This window comes from Citrus clementina, unplaced genomic scaffold, assembly GCF_000493195.1.
Source record: "Citrus clementina cultivar Clemenules unplaced genomic scaffold, Citrus_clementina_v1.0 scaffold_4, whole genome shotgun sequence".
NCBI lineage: Eukaryota > Viridiplantae > Streptophyta > Magnoliopsida > Sapindales > Rutaceae > Citrus > Citrus x clementina.
In genome coordinates, this window is record NW_006262274.1 from 4,053,727 (window position 1) to 4,071,371 (window position 17,645).

The 17,645-nt window shown below is 32.9% G+C and overlaps 1 protein-coding gene across 2 annotated transcripts; it reads left to right on the forward strand.

The window, feature by feature from the left end:
* Nucleotides 1–11,230: 11,230 nt before the first annotated feature.
* LOC18044952 (patatin-like protein 6) lies at nucleotides 11,231–16,773 on the forward strand. 2 transcript variants are annotated; one of them, XM_006436233.2, is made up of 3 exons: nucleotides 11,231–12,841; nucleotides 14,494–14,778; nucleotides 15,998–16,773. In XM_006436233.2, exons 1-2 carry the CDS (start codon nucleotides 11,729–11,731, stop codon nucleotides 14,761–14,763), a joined length of 1,383 nt encoding a protein of 460 aa, XP_006436296.1. In that variant the 5' UTR covers nucleotides 11,231–11,728; the 3' UTR covers nucleotides 14,764–14,778; nucleotides 15,998–16,773. The 2 variants fall into 2 exon arrangements, with proteins under 2 accessions (XP_006436296.1, XP_024041310.1); XM_024185542.1 differs by lacking the exons at nucleotides 14,494–14,778; nucleotides 15,998–16,773 and adding an exon at nucleotides 12,969–14,487.
* Nucleotides 16,774–17,645: the final 872 nt, after the last annotated feature.

The window sequence follows — 17,645 nt, forward strand, 5'->3', positions numbered from 1 at the left end:
GTTGCGGGCGAGTTTGGTATTACAAATTGAAACCCGCACTTGGATGTGGGTGGGTTTAGTATTAACCCAATATCCGATGGATACTCGCATGGATATCCACTAGACCCGCAATTTTTTTTAATATTTGTAATTTAATTTAAATTAAAATATATATAAAGAAAATAATGCAATTGTGTAAAGTGCCAAATGTTTTTGTATGATCTATTTTTCTTTAATTTAATGCATGAATTATTTCATTATTATATTTTTTTTCTTCGAATTAATATTTGAAAAGTATTATTCTTTGGAGAATATTAATGTTAATAATTATTGTAGGCATCATGTTGGATGGGTACTACTGATGGTGAATGAAATGAATATCTTCTCTTGGAGCTTGTGTTGAATGATAATATGAAATATAATTGTTATTTTTAGATACTAGTTTGTAGTTTTTTTTAATTGTTATTTTTAGATATTAGTTTGTGGGTTTTTTAAAAGGATTTGTGTATTATAATTCAATTTGAGAATTTTTGTTGGATTGATGTTGAAATTTTAATTTTTCATTTACATTGGTTAAATTTAAATTTGAGTATATTATGTGGAATTTGAGGTTATTATTGTAAATTTATATACTGATCATTTGTGATTTTAAATGTACAAACTTGCCAAAAAATCCGTTGGATACCATTTCAGATTTGGTAATCGTCAAAACCTATAGCGGGTGGGTTTTCTTAAAAAAATAAAAATCCGCTACGGGTGGATTTGATAATTTAAATTTTGTGGGGGTTTGGGTTTGGTAATAGCAAATAGGCGGTGCCCATTGTCATCCTTATCTAGGATCGAGTCACTAACCAACTCAACCAGATTTCGACATCAACAGTTGTAATCTATAAATATTACAATATGAGGTCTATTGACATTTAAATATATATCGAGAATAGTTCGAAAATCTGTTCTTACTAATTTTTTTGGGAAGATATCTACCCAACCTATATTTTTTAGAGGGGGAGATCTTTGGGTTCCCATGAAAACTCCGACTCGGGCTGTCAACAAACACGATGAAATTTGAACTAATTTGATTGTGGAAGACATTAAATTCTGATTCGAATCTGCTAGTACATGTTGTCCCATGCTGAAAATTATGTTGGGAACTTTGACTCGCAAATGAAAATTGGCCCAACAAGTAAACGGGCTTCAAGTAACATCAACATCCTTCAAGCCGAGAGTAGGCCCATATCCAGAGACTTTTCGAGCTCCATTTTGCCTTGTTCTGTTTCCTTCTGCTAACAAAGCTGATGAGTACCTTTCAGTTGATTGACGCACAAAATGTCGGATAGCACCAAAGGCAAAAACCATATGCCACCGAAACGGAAAAAAAAGGTGAAAGAAATTTTTTTTTAAAAAAAAACACAATGTAAGTGTGGTTTTCACAAGTCACTACTCGCTAGCGATGTAGCTGGGGGAGAGGGTGACATGAGGAGATAGAGATTAAATAAGGTTATGGGTTAACACTTTTAAGAGATAAATGCGACAATGACTTCTGAGTTATGGAGGGACATTGCGACAAACAACATCAGGCCATTTTCTTTTTTCTTTTTTTCATTTAAAAAAATATATAATTTTTTCTTTAAAAAAAAAAAAGAAAATGAAAATGAAAATAAAGCGGTAAGTAACAGCAAACAGCAAGCATCGAGCAGGGCTTTACTTTGGCTTAAAATGACATTGCTTTGGTGTCTGTCTGTCTTCTTCAACTTCAATGCTGTGTCTCTCACTCTTCACAGCCACAGACGGTTTCAACCCCATTCACTGACTCTGCCTTACAAAATGACAAAACATATCACAACTCTTCACACGTGCATTGCATACATAAATAACAAGGACATTGTAATTTTCATACCATGGTGCTCTAAAAGAAGACGTAGCATATTGCATTTACATATATAGCCTGACATTGGATTCCAAGATGGAATTTTTTGTGTCAAAAGGTTTAAGGAAAGAAAACTTGAAGCTAATTTCTCACTTTCACCCCTGAACAGATCTTTGCTTGCTTTGTGATTTGGCAAGGTATTATTTCTAATCATAAGGTTCGCTTCCCCCCCACAATTAGTGCTTTAAGCTTCACCCCCACAATTAGTGCATTAATTGATCATTCCAGATGAATCTTCCCCAATAACTGTGACCACCAAATAAATTGTGCATAAATTAAAGTATTTCTTTCAGAGTATTTTCCATAAAATTTTTAGTTGTGATTTAAGTAAAGGGCCTACTTTTGTTGCATCGGATGTTACTTGCAAGGCGACAAGCATTAGTTAACAACTACTTAAATTTTTTTAAAAAAAAAGAAAGAAAATTTGTAGACCGAGAACAAATTATTAAATTTGGAGAAATCAAGGGTAAATAGTAAACTTTCTCATCATTAGCATCATGCTTAAGAGCAGTAGAGCAAGTGGGGAGAAAATTACTTAATTTCACACCGTCCTTGTCATTTATTGACAAATTTCAATTTCCTCCTAAATTTATTGTAAGTCTTCATTGCACCACATTATTCGTTTCCATCGTTTGACTCCATGAAGGGGAAAATTATACTTTCAAATTGTTAACTTAAAAAATTAATTTTTTTAATTAATTACAATAAAAATTGTATATTAGCAAGTGATGTAAGACAATCCAAGTCATATATAAAAATACACCAGTTAGATTCTTAAGAATGACAGAAAATGTCAAAAAGTTTTCACCTAGAATCTAGGCTCCTTAGATAATGTATAGCTTTTGTAGCAGAACTTTTCTAAAGTACTTAAACTTACTTGTAAGTCACTTACACACTTGTTACAAGTATATAATAATAAAATTGAAATAGCATTAATACATTATAAATTACAGTAATATGTAATGATAAAATAAATAATTAAACCTAAGGCGTATAAAGTACAGTTTCCTTAAAAACAGATTCTCCACTATCTTAATGATGACTAGGTTATATCAATATATCTTAAGGTGCAACAAATTCGAATACCCTTCGTAGTACAACCTCACTATCCTAGTGAACTTTTATTAATGTTTTAACACTATCACACTGAAGTCTAAAGCTACAGAGAACTTGTTTGAGAGTGAAGAAAAAAATATCACCTAGATTTAGAGTGTTTTGTAAATGAAATTAGAACCCAATTTATAGAATTTGTGTAGGGCATTTTTTATATAGAAAAATTAAGCATTAACTATTGAATTGAATACTTGAAATAAAATCTGTAATAAATGCATTTATTTGTCTTCAATCACTTGTAATATTAAGTGGGAATTTTCCTTGAAAATCAACCAAATCCATCATTTAACAGCACTTTAATATCTTGTTGTTATGATCATATCAAATATTGATATTGCTATTGTCCTTTACAGACTTAATTCATATTCAATTCTAGCGCAATAAAAGAAAATAGTAAAATCACATTTAATCTTTTCATTTGGGGAAGTGGGGACTAATGGGTGCTTTTTGAGATTTAATTTTTCATTATTTTCAGCATCAATTTAAGTATTTTATGATTTCTTATGAATAGCTAATGGAGAAGATTCCTAATCATATACGCAATCATATTTTCTCGATATAAATCTAGCTCAAACTTGGCCTTAAAATAACTATTTTTATGTTATTTTCCTAACAATTTGTAATCCCTCTCTTTTATATGTGTGTGTGTAATTCTTACTTTATCAAAGTAAGGATATTATCAGTAAAGAATAATTATATATACTAATGCTGATCTCGTCCAGAATTTAAGACTTTATTTATTAAAGTCCAGGAAAACTATTAAATTGTTTGGTTTAATAGCTTTCTTAGACTTCAATAAATTCAATATATATATATATATATATATATATATAATTATTTTCTAGTGAGGACATCCTCATTTTATTAAAGTGAGGATACCAGTAAAAAAATAAAGAAACTTACGCATTTTTGTATTTTAGTGATATTCTTACTTTGCTAAAGTGAGGGGGGAGAGAGAGAGAGAGAGAGTCATTCTCTAGTGAGAATATCCTCATTTCAACAAAATTAAAATGCATTAACAAGAAAAAAAAAACACATTTCTAATGTATTGAAATCTTTTTTTTTTTTTGTATTTTAGTGTGCATTTCTACTTTAACAAAGAAAGATACTCACGCCGGAAAAGGACTAAATACATAATCATTCTCAAGTGCAAACACATTATTACTGTTAAACTACATGGCTTAACAATATGTCCACATAAAAAAAAAAAAGAGGGCCCCCGCACTTATAGATAAATGCATGTAGATTAGGCAACCATGCATGGCCACACGAGCTAGTCTAAGAGGCCTTGTGTGAACATGCTCAACAGATGCAAGGCCCCGCGTAGACAATTTAGGCAACCTGCATTATCTGCTTCGTTGATACTTGAATTATGGTAAGTTTGATTATTGTTATTTGCCTATCTAAATTGTGGTTTGTTTTCTTGTTGATAAATTATGGAAAAGTACTTGAGATTTTATTTATTGAATTATTTATTATTGGTTTCCTTTATTGAAGAACAAGATTTCTTTAGGGGAAAAGAGAGAGAGAGAGAGAGAGAGATTTCTTAACACTCTCCAAATTATTTTGTGTTAAATTCTTAAATATGTTTCCTTAGATTTCTTTCTTTATCCATCATTTTATTAGTTCTAGTCCAATTATTATACCTTTTAACTCTTTTTTAAGTTAGCACATTGGCTGATCTAGAAGTTAAGTTAGCATAGTGGTGGATCTAGAAAAATGATTTGTTAGAGGCTAAATTACATAACAAAAAGTTGTGTAAATTAAAATTTTATAATGAGTCTTTAAAGGTTATTTTAATAAATTTAATAGGGCTAAATTAAATAATAATAAAATCACCCATATTGATTATTGTGGGCTTATGATTTTTTAATTAAAGTGTGAACTTTTATATAATTCTTAAAATTAAAGTTTAAATTTTATGGGTTTACGGGTTTGTAAGTGCCAAAAAGATATAACCAGTTACACCTTGCACGTGTCTTGAAAATATAGTGAAAATAAATGATGAAATGTTTTTACATTACTTCGAGTCTACATTTAACAGAAGAAAACATGTGATAATATAAAAATCATATGACAACTTATATTAAGCCGTAAAACGATATGATTCCAATTAAGGACATTATTAGTAAGTGGTACATGATTACTAATAAAATCAAGTCGCAACAATTTAGACATAGACAAAAATAGTTAATAAATTCAATAGTGTAAAATGAAGTAAAAAGATTAACGACGAAGAATCTAAATCTCAAATTCATAAAACACTACAAAAATAAATATTGACAAAGCGTCGAAGTGCCTTACAAGTACGTGCTCAAGTCTAATATTTGAAGATTTTCAAGAACTAAGGAAGAAAAAGCTCAACTAGATAGAAGGAACATGTACATTTGATCTTTTTTATTTAAAGGAAAATTATCACACGTATACCTTAAATGGTCTTGTTATCAAACATATTACAATACTTTTTGTTTATATCATTCGTTTACCCAAAGTTGACAAAATATATTTATCATCCACTAAATCATTAGTTGTCATTTAGATGTTAACAAAATTGTAGCAAATTGATGATTTTGTTCTTGAAACTCAAATTCAGGTAAAAAAGACACAATTACACGACAACTACTGCCATTATAGCCACCCACCACGCCATTTAGCTAGTCAACACCACTATCAGACTCGTCATCCTCCACTGACCAAAGCATGTTAGCCTCTGTGTGAACTAGCCGCTCAGTTACTGCTAAAACAACCCAATCCTAGTAGCCACCACCCTAATATCTATCGTCTACAGCCCTCACCATCATCGATGGTCATTACTGTTACAATCCCTAAATGTTGTCCAACAAAACCCGGCCAACAACTATCCTTAACCACTGTCATAAGCTGCTGCACAAACAACCCTCAAAGCTGCTAACTTTAGTGGTCGGATCTGCCTTAACAAAACCCGACCAACAACTATCGTTTTATATTCTATGCTTGTACCTCATTCACATTTGATTTTAATATAGAACTGAATGATTGGATATTTGAATTGTGAGAGAATGAAGATTTAGAGGAGAAGGGCGCACGAATCAAAGAGCTAGTAATTTTAATGAAGGATTGAAATTTAATAATTAAAGATTTTTTTATATTAAAAGATCAGATTACTTCTCTAACATTATCACATTAGTCAACTAACAATTTAGTGCATGCCAGATACATTTTATTAATTTTGGATGGACAAATAATATAAATTGGAAGTGTTGTAATATGTTTAATAACGAGATAATTTAAGAATACGAGTGATAATTTTCCTTACTTACATATTTCTGGACCATTGAAAGTTTTTTAAACCTTCAGAGTTTATGGAATTATTTTTATGAGTTTAACGGGACTATTTGAATATATTTGACGAAAACTAACTAATAACTAAAGTAATTTTCTCTTTATTATTTCAAAATTATTTCCTCTAACCGGGACTTAAAGTCCCACTGATCATGAGATAGATCCGCCTCTGACTTCCTATGCACCCACCCTCAAAGTAAATATGTTCCCTTCAAATTAGACCATTGACCTCTACTTACATTACAAAGAAGACAAATCAACCGAGCTATCCTTTTTTTCAATTTCAACGTCCATATTTGCTTATGTATCATCAAGCAAAATTCAAGAGAAACAAAAACTGGTTCTTACGAATATTATGGATCTAGCTTGATATCTTTCTTATGTAATAACCATACTAGAACTTTTAAAACAGAAATATTACATATAATTTAAGGGCACTTTTCTTTTTCACACCGACATCACATTTTTTGCAAGGGACAAATATATACATTCATCGGTGACTAAGGGACAAATATATCCATTCATCATTGGTCAGTCAAATATTGTCAACTGTTCGAATAAATGGAAAAACTAACGGTGCAGGGACAAGATGTAGATTTATATATCTTTGGGGTAATTTTCAATAAATGATGGGGGTATGGTGAAATTTGTCCCACAAGTATTTTTGTAAATTCGGAAATGATGGAAATTTATCTTAGAGATAGGTTTAAGGACACAAATTTGATTACTTGTTGACATCGTGGAGCGGGCTTATCCCTTTATCAACGAGATGCCACCAAATGAATGGAGCTAAGATGATAAGTGCCGTTCTTCTAGGGCTCTTTCAATCAATTCAAGATCAATTTTTTCTCTTTGGATAATAAGCTAAGATTATATATATATGTGTGTGTGTGTGTTGTTTTATTTAAGGATTTTGGATTTTATTAAAATTTGAAAAAAATTATTAAATTATATGACTTAATAGTATAATAGCGAATTTTAACAAAAGTTAGGATTTTGGATTGGAACATATATCATATAAAACTATACATGTATTTTATGATAGAGTTATCCTGCCACCTTTCTCTTTCTATATATATATATTACTATTTTTTAAATTAAAATAAATGAAAACATAATTTGACCCATGAGATAACAAACAGTAGAATTGAAACTGAGATCTCGATGCAGCCAAACACCACATCTCAAACCACTAATCGAACTGCAAGACGCTTAAAGATTATATATGATATGTCATAATACACACACACACACACACACATACATACATATACATATAAATATAAAACGACGACAATATGGGCATCAACTCTGACGTTTATTGTTGGAACAAAACTTAGGCAGAAAATGGAAGAACAAATACAAGCTAAAACGTGTACTGTTGAGGAATATTTGACAATGTCAATAAAATTTTTCTTCATGAATCTAAGAAGATCCGGAATGGAAAGAAACAGATCATTGAAGAGGACCTGACGTCATGACTAGTCTTGCTCAAACCGAGAACAGAAATTTCAACAATGTTGTTGTTGTTGGAGACTTGGTTTTGTTTCTTACTGCTTCCTAAAAATTACAGGGACAACGGTCCATTTAGTTTTGAGCATTTGCTCTTACTCTGGGTGATTGTAGTCAAAGCTCCTCGATTTATGTGTCAACAACAATCTCTTTTATTCTCTTATCCATTTCGTTTACCCGTTTTCTGCCTTCATATTACCATTTCCAAATAAAATAAAGAAAAACCGGAAGCATATCTTTCGAGAATGGCTTGAGTAAGACCCTTTTTTAACTGCATAGTTCGGGAATATGTACGTACCTACTACCTAGAATAAGCTATAGTTCCTTGTCTGTGAAAATTTTATATCAATACAATATTAATGCCCTCATATATATCTTATATACTACTAAGTACTGATATGTTAAATATGTAAAGTTTAAAATTTAATTAATTTCATATTTCTTTAAATTTTTATTTATTAAATTTTTTAACTTATGTCTAATTTTTAAGGATTTGCAGTTGAATGAAAAAAAATAATTTTTTATGATTTTTTTTGTCTAAATTGGAAAAATGTTTAAATGAGAAGTAAATATTATATTCCAAAAGTATCTCTGTTAAATATACACATTTCTTAAAATATAAAACCTATTCTCTTTATTTTTTTTGTGTTTTGATTTAAAAGACATAAATATCAAATAACTATGTTTAAGTTTTTTTTATTTATAAAAACAAATAAGATAGCACTTGTATTTAGATATTAAAAAAAAAACATATCATTAAGATATTTATATTCAGACCCATTTAAATTTCTGACAAAAACATAAAAAGACTAAAAAGTAAAAATCCACTTGGAAGTGAGAGCTTCACATTAAAAAAAAAACTTAAATAGAGAGTTTAAATATAATTTAGCTAAAATAATTTTATAACATTATACTATTTAAGAATATTATCAAAAGACTCTTTTAATTTTACTTTTTAAATGATTATTTGCTTATCTATATAGTAAATAGAAGAGTGAAAAAGCGGAGATTGTTAGTTTCCTTCATATTGAAATCAATATATACCATTATCCTTTTATTTTCATAATATTCATCAATTCCCCAAACATAAAAAATCTAAAGAGAAATAAGGGTAAATGGGTAATTTACTCATTATTGATCTCGGGAATATAAAACTTGTATTTATCATAAAAAATACTTTAAAATAAAAAATTATAAGAAAATAATTCTTATTAGTTTTTAAATTATTTTTAGTATTTATTTTTTATTCTTATCTCAATCTATGTGATTAAATTAATTTATAATAAATATGAATAAAAGTGCATTTAAAAATGAGGGTAATTTAACAATATTCTTTTATTCTTTTTATAACATAACTTTAAAAAGTTTGCCTATTAAAGTAATTTTATAAATTTTTAATAAAAACTCTTATTGAAAACCAAACAACTAAAGTTTTTTTTAATAAAAATTCTATTTATAAAAATTCTATTTAAATAAGTTCTACTTAAAAAGCTGTATCAAACTGAGCTTTATCCATGCGATTTCTTCCGTCTTTGTCGGCAGCTTCCTTTGACAATCAAGACCTACATCAAGGTCAGTAGAAATCGGTCAACAAAAGCTAGCTGAGACCACTGCCATTTCTCTGTTGATAATGTTGTTACTGGGAGGATGGTGTCATGTGAATCCAGCATCACTTGGATCGGAACGAAATAGGTTGAAATGATTTGTTAGGAGTTGAGAATGAGAGTGATTAAATAGTTTGTTAATGAGGTTTGCAGTGATGGATGATGAAGCACACCACGATGTCGTTTCTGGAGAATTTGAGAAAATGGTTTGTTGTTGTTTTCGTGAAGAAATGGCGATTTAGTGAGAGGAGGCGTTGACGAGTCGTACGACAGCTTCCATTGGATTGGCGCATATTTTTTTTTTCCCAGTTTCAGAGTTACAAATAGTTCAAAATGGTTGGTTACCAAATGTAATTGAAGAATTTGATCACTTAACACTGACCGATTTCAAGTTGTATTACTTATACTAAATTTGCTCAATTTGGCTTTAGTGAAACTGAATTTGAGTTTGAAAATCAACTATCAATGGAGGTTCTACCTGATGAATCAACCATCCAGCATGAATTTTTTTTGAACATTTATTTAGGGCAAAATTATAATTTTTTATTTGGATGGCAAAATAATTATTTGTCCAATGTTTCGTTAGTTCTCTTAATAGTACCTATACAGAAGTGAACGGGTGTAAAAAAATACTACTTTAGGTGAAATTGAGAAAAAAAAAAGACAATATTACTTTAGGTGAAATTGAAGAAAAAAAAAACGTGTATTTAAAAAAAAAACAACAAATAATTGGTAAATAATTACCTAAAATATTATTTAAAGAATATTGTGAAACATTTATCATTAACGTGACTCTTCACATAAAAAATTAAATCTTATAAAAGAAAATTCTTTTAATATACCACAATCTAAACATTGTCGAATCGAAAATTTTTATTATTTTAATTGAATTTCTTATTATTTAGTAGTGCTGATACTCTGGGATGCCGTATTTTTAGAAACGGACGCTGACACAAAAAGTTGCTCGGGTGATTTGTAATTGTGCAATTATGAAAAAAGAAAAAAAAAAAAACTACTCAGCCAAAGAAAGAAAAAGTCTGTTTTGTGAACTGACATCAGATTTGACCGCACTTATGCCCTCAGCACGTCCACATTTTGCATCTATGTAAAGTTGACCCCACGATTTAACTATTTTCTTTTTCTAAATCAATAAAAAATAAAAATCATGAACAAAAATTTGCACAGGAAATTAGCGAAAACTAGCAAAATTAGTGCGTCTCCAGTCATCTTGCCGACGGAAAATTGCAACGGGGTCCACGCGCAACCACAAGCGCGGGAGAAAAATTAAAAAATATAAACAAAAGTAATGTTTCGTTTTTTAATTTTTAATTTTTTTTTTATATATTGGAACCGGACCGTTGATCACGGACCAATACTGGACAAACAGTATGGGCCATGAGATCGAGGAAGATTAAACAACCGTCGGTCACGTATTGGGCAACGATTAAAAAATAAAATCACAGCTTCAAACCCAAAAACGGTCGGATTTATTCAGATAAATTATCGAAATTCGTCCTTTAAAATTTACAAGAAATTAAACATCTCTACAAAATTATCAGTTATCCAGAATTTGTCCACGTCATTTAACTCTGTCAGCAAAACCGAACAGACGGATGTCTCTTACAGAAAAATTTTAAAAAATTAATACCGGTCAAACATGTAAAACGGTTAATTGATAAGGACTAATATGAAAGAAATAGTAAATTTGCGGGGATGAATTTCATAATTCTTCAGGAAAAAAAAAAGAAGAAAAAAATATAATAAAATAAAAAAACGTATATAAATACAGACATGCTCTGCAAAACAACTGCTGTGTTCTTTGCCTCCTTTCTCTGGTTCTTGTTTTGGCTTTTGTATTATTATCATCGAGTTTTTTTGTTTTTGAGTGCAAGCTGCCTGGTCTGGTTGGTTGGATTTAATCTTCTCACTTACGTGTATATTTACTGACATAGCCCACGTTTAGCTCAACCATAGCTCTTAGCTTTGGCGTGGTCTCTGCTAAAAGAGAAGAAAGAGACACAGAGAAAGTTGAAGTTTGAATTGATAATTGATTGAACAAAAAGTCTTTTCTTTCTTTCTTTCTCTTCTTTTTCTGGTGTATATATATATTACTTCAACGTCAGTGAAAGATACAGTTATTGTTTTTGCTTTGCGTCAATTCCGAGGTTTAGAGTAATGGAATGAAATTGAAATTTTTTTTATCAAGTTATTACTGAGGAGGAATCTTGAAGTAAAGGGAAAAGAAAGAAAAAAAGAAAAAGAAAAAGAAAGAATGGCCTGTAATCAATCTTCGGAAATGCAAGAACCAAGTATCGACACGGATAAGCTAAGCTACGAAATCTTTTCAATCTTGGAAAGCAAGTTCTTGTTCGGCTACGATGATCAGAAGCTTTGGATTCCCAAACAGATCCCTCAGACGACAATGGAACCCAAACCCGAGGCGGAGAACGGCGTGTCGTCTATCAAGAACCAGCGTGGCAAAATTTGTATACTCAGCATAGACGGCGGCGGCGGCATGCGTGGGATTCTCTCTGGTAAAGCCTTAGCTTATCTCGAACACGCACTTAAGTCCAAGTCCGGTAATCCGAACGCCAGAATAGCCGATTATTTCGACGTGGCGGCTGGCACTGGCGTCGGCGGTGTCTTTACGGCCATGATTTTCGCCACCAAAGGTCAAGACCGCCCGATTTTCAAGGCAGATGACACGTGGCGGTTTCTTGCTGACCAAGGCAAGAGGTTTTACCGGCCGTTGTCGGCTTCAAGTTCGGGGAGTTTTCTGAAACGAATTTTCAAGGGCGGTTCGGGCTCCGGTTCCACCGGTGCTGCCTCTGGGGGTCTGGAGAAGGCCGTGAAAGAGATGTTCACCGAGAAAGGCCGCAGCTTGACGTTAAGAGACACGTTAAAACCAGTGCTGATTCCGTGTTACGATCTGTCAAGCGCGGCGCCGTTTTTGTTTTCCAGAGCGGACGCGCTTGAAACGGAGAGTTTTGATTTTAGGCTTTGGGAAGTTTGTCGCGCCACGTCATCCGAACCAGGTTTGTTCGACCCAGTCTTAATGCGGTCGGTGGACGGTCAGACCCGGTGCGTGGCGGTTGATGGTGGGTTGGCCATGAGCAACCCGACGGCTGCAGCAATCACGCACGTGCTGCACAACAAGCAAGAGTTTCCATTCGTGCGAGGAGTCGAGGACTTGTTGGTGCTGTCGTTGGGGACCGGGCAGCTACTAGAAGCTAGCTATGACTATGACCAGGTCAAGAATTGGCGGGTCAAAGATTGGGCTCGACCCATGGCTCGGATTTCTGGTGACGGCTCGGCCGAGTTGGTGGACCAGGCCGTGGCCTTAGCGTTTGGTCAGTCTAAAAGCAGTAATTATGTTCGCATTCAGGTATGTGTAATGGTCCCATATCAAAAACGTTTCTGATTCTTGTGTTTTTTTTTATTATAGTCTTTTAAGCAACCAGTTTATTTCACAATTAATAAAATTATAAAATGATCGATCTTTTCAATTTCAGCGTTAAGAGTTTACAGCTAATAGGAGAATCGATTTTTGGTTTAACATTAGTGGAAGAGACAATAGGAGCCAGGCTGGTGGGGTTAATGGCACTTGTCTTAGCTTGGGGGGAAGGAGATGATATGTTGGGGGGTGATGGGCATTGAATAGGCGGCGCATGTTTTATAAGGCCTCGTATAATGGGGTCATTTTGTGGCCTCAGTTGCCTTGCCTGTAAACGTATGCACAGTAATAGCAGCAGCAGCCAAAGCCAATCAGAGCAATGGGGACCTGTTTCTTGTTCTTTGGGTTTATGGTGGCGCGCTGCTTTTGCTGTCAAACGATGGATTTTTTATTTTCTGTGTTTGGTTAGCTGGCTCGAGAACTTAGGTGGTGCTGTGGTTTTGTTTACTTGTTTCAGCTGACCAAAGTTAACACCCGTGCACTTTAGCATGTTCTGTTCTTAATGGGTTAATGTCTTTTCGGTCAAGGTGTCAGTCACTTTCGTAACCAGACCCAGAGTTGCTGAATTGTCTGTGAAAATTCATTGGGTTAGCTTTCAATTCAGCTGTAAATTGGCAGTTTTTTTTTTCAAGAAAATTTTCTTTCAGACTATTTCTTTACGCCAGAAACTGAAACCCACGTTACCCAAGAAATAGGATTGATAATGGGATATATTCTTTTGGCTAAAATTTTCTTAGAGCATGAACCATGTTCCGAAATGTTGAACAAAATAATTTAAAAGATATTTTTTGTGGGGATATTGTGCCATTCAAGTGGGTGAGATTAGCTGGATAGTTGGGCGATTTTGGATTTGTTAGGAGTAGGGAGAGTGCAATGAGCGGTCATAAAATTCAGTCATGATTGATCATTTGATCTTCCTATATTGATTTGAAAATATGCTTCCGTAATTATGGTTAGCTTTTATTATTAAGGCCTCTTCTGATCTATTACTTTTGTGTGCTGTCAATGTACCAGAATAAGGTCGCTGAGTTTGCTATTCTTGTGCTATCCTAATGTTGGGCATCCAATGTTTATATTATAGAAAGGAAAGGAGAAGTTTGTTTCAATTTGGGTCTAGGTTCTGGCCACTTGAATTTGGGATACAAAATGGTAAAATGACCCAAAAGAATTATTAAGATTGTAGATAATGCTGCAATTTGCATGCCTTTCTGCGGCAAAATTTGCTCTTTCTGTTACAGTTTTTACCATTTTGATAGTGGAGTAAAGTGGAAAAAGGAAAAAGTAGAGCACTAATAAGAGGTTGTAGACCAAAACTTGTTTAAGTATCTATTCTAGTGGTCCACTGAATTTGGTTTGGCTAAGTGGTTGAAAACGTGGCTGTAATTAGACCTAATGATTGATCACAACTGCTGAATTTTGGTAGCTTTGAGTCCATATATATATATATATATATATATCACCTCTTATTTTCAGTTTGTTGTAATGTGCATAAGCATTTTATTGTGGAACAATTTTGCATTAAAGTCAGTTTGCTTGAAATATGCAAGCATTATGCTGATTTGCTATTAATTTTGGTACCTCAGGCAACTGGGTCCAGTTTAGGCTGGTGCGGACACAATGTTGATGTAGACCCTAGTCCCGGCAATGTAAAAATGCTGATAGGGGCAGCTGAGGAAATGTTGAAGCAGAAAAATGTTGAGTCGGTGCTCTTTGGAGGTAAAAGGATTGCAGAGCAAAGCAATTTCGAGAAACTCGATTGGTTTGCCAATGAACTGGTGCTTGAGCATGAGAGGAGAAGTTGCAGAATAGCTCCCACTGTTGCTTTCAAGCAGGCCACTTCCAAGTCCTTATAGACTTAATTAGAAAAGGTATTCAATTGTTACTATACATTTTCATGCATCCATTTTATCTAAAGAAAGCATCATAGTGGACCCTAATTGAGTGGAAATAATTAAAATGTAGACCCTTCCGTATGACCATGAGATGGAGTCCTTTAAAGGATATTTTTCATTTTTTAAGTACTAAAATTCTTGAAGACTTGATTTTTCTCATCCTTCTTGGAAATCCAAATTCATTTTTTCAACTACGAAATGTCTCTATCAATTGAAATAAATTTCACCTAAAAAAGGAAATGAGCACATAAATAACATGCATATTTGATCTTTCATTCTTCATTTTGGTATATCCAGAATGCATTCCACTTGTGTAAACCTTGCTATTGTCAAACTAAACTTTTCTTTCTGCCCAATTTTGACGACTTTGTATAATCACGACTCACAAGCAGGTATTAGAATTGTCAGTTAGTGTTATGGTGACCCATCGTGGGCTCGCCTTGTCTTTTCATTTTTCTATTCAAGAGATGAAACCTTGCAACACCTTGCGGTTGCTGCTGCTGTTGTTAAGTAACAAAAAACAATAAGGCAATTCGCGAAATAGTTCTTGTGGGGAAGATTGCCCCCAAGGTTGTCGGTTTACCGACACTAATTCATGAGACCCTCCCCTCAAAAGGGTGTTTTGGTCATTCAATACAGAATCAAATCATTTAAGGGTGGCCAAAAGGCATCTCCATGGTCCCGAATAATGTTTTTCTATTATCATATCTGGTTGGACCTTTGAACTTGAGACCATCAGGTGAAGAAGGGCATTAATGTAATAACAAATCGACACATAAATTTCTCTTTCAGGTCCTTAAAACGTATCCATCATGATTTAGGCAGGTGTCCTTGTTTCTTCTTGTTCTCTGTACTTCTTTACTTCATATTGTTCCTTCAAAGATTAAAAGTTTGGCTTATTTTAATTGGGTGCTTAATTAAAATATTTTATTTACACTTAGCTTGTGATTCCTCCATGCGTCTCATTGGTGTCTTATTCTTTAATTCTTGCTTAAGGTAGAGGAGAAGGAGATTGTCCCTTTCTTGAATTCTCTTTTAAACAGACAAGCAAAAAAGCAACCCCTTGCTCGTACTACATTCCAATCTTATTTTTGTGGGCCAGCATGTGTTCAAAATCATCAGCATATATTTCATGTCTGTATTTGATATTATTATTCATTATTAAGTCCCCTGTTTCTGATTATGAATTTTGCAGGGTGAAAAAAATATATTTAAAAGAAGAAAAAAGAAAGAAAGAAAAGAAATGAAGAAGAAAAGGTGAAGTGCGATGGCAGCAGCTTTTACTTTTTGGAAGTGAATGAATGAATATAGGCAAAGAAAGGAAGAGGAGCTCCGAGAATTGAGTGAAAAAGACGAATAGTGTAAAAACTAAATATGCGTGAGAAAGGAAGATCTGAGTGGGATATTTTGCCTGGTAGAGGACAGGCATTGTGGCGTCCACTTTGCCTTTTGCCTCTGATAAGTAACCAAGCAAAAGCTAGTGTTACCTCTCAGCTTTTTCAAGGTCAAACTTATGCAACAAATCTGGAGTGACCCTTTTCATTTTAAAAAATGAAAATATTTTTAGGGTTGGGGGGAACAAACTGTTATTATATTGTTTATTTTCATCTTCATGTAAGGGTTCGTGCTGGGGCTAATATCTTTTGATCAAAAACCAGAGAAAAGTATAGTGTTTTTTTCTTTTTCTTTTTCCCCCTTTTTCCTTTTCTTTTTTTTGGGTTTAATTTTAGGAAGTGTAGTAGTTGAAGGAACTGACCGTGTATTGGTTACGAGGATATGTGGGATTGATGTATTTTTAATTTACGTTATTTAATTTGTGTGAACCCAATACCCAAGTTATTACTCTGGATTGGGGGTCCTCTAATCTCTAGGTGATTTGAAAATAGTCATGGTCTTATGATTGCTTAAAGCAAGAAAATTGTTGAACTTTTTTGTAAATCATTTTTAATATCAAAAGGAGTGGTTGTGGTCCTTGTGGTTAGTGGATAATATATACATGAGTTAGGACCTAATTAGGGATCGCAATTGAAATTATTGGATCCAATTGTTCTTAAAATCAGCACACGGTGGGTTCTACTATGCAGATTTTAAAATTGAAAAAAAATAAGTCATTGAATTCATTAGATTTGAATCAAATAGCATAAATTAGAATTCGAGATCCCTTATACATATACAATGGTGCTCGTATGCAGACGCCTACACAAAATTTTAATATCTCATATTTTATTAAAATAAGAGATCCCCTAAAAATAACAAAAATATACACTCTGATATACTATAAAATTAAATATACTATATATATATATATATATATATATATATTTACCTTCTAATTTAACTCATCTCTTATTAGAAAATTACACATTCTTTCTTTATTTGGGTGTTGTGTGTGTTAACATGCACAGTTTATCTCTTATCGACTCAGTATATGAATAAGGAAATGATATAATTTATAGAGGTCGGTAATGGATGTTGAAGAATGATGCATGGGTTGCTAGGGTTTGAAAATTCTTCACGGAATATGCGCATGCTTTGTCTTTGGCTACCTTTTTAGGGCAACTTAATGCGATATCTCTTTCTCATTTCATTATTCTTCATACGCCAGCAATATATATATATATATATATTGTGGTTCTCGTGTGGAGCACTAGTCTTTTAGATGAAGACCAGTGATCTAATAATAATCAATAAATGATAAATACGAAATTAATCGGGATCGAAAATATTTTGTATCCAGTTGATGGTGACACAAAAACACTCGGTCTTAGCCCATCTAGAAGCCAATGACCACTCGAATGGTGTCAATCGTAGCATCAAAAGGATAGCCCGTCGGTGTAATAATT

Coding starts and splice junctions, on each gene's coding strand:
- LOC18044952 (XM_006436233.2), top strand. CDS start 11,729: ATGGCCTGTAATCAATCTTCGGAAATGCAAGAACCAAGTATCGACACG. Junction 12,842..14,493: donor GTAATTATGTTCGCATTCAG/GTATGTGTAATG, acceptor TTGGTACCTCAG/GCAACTGGGTCCAGTTTAGG.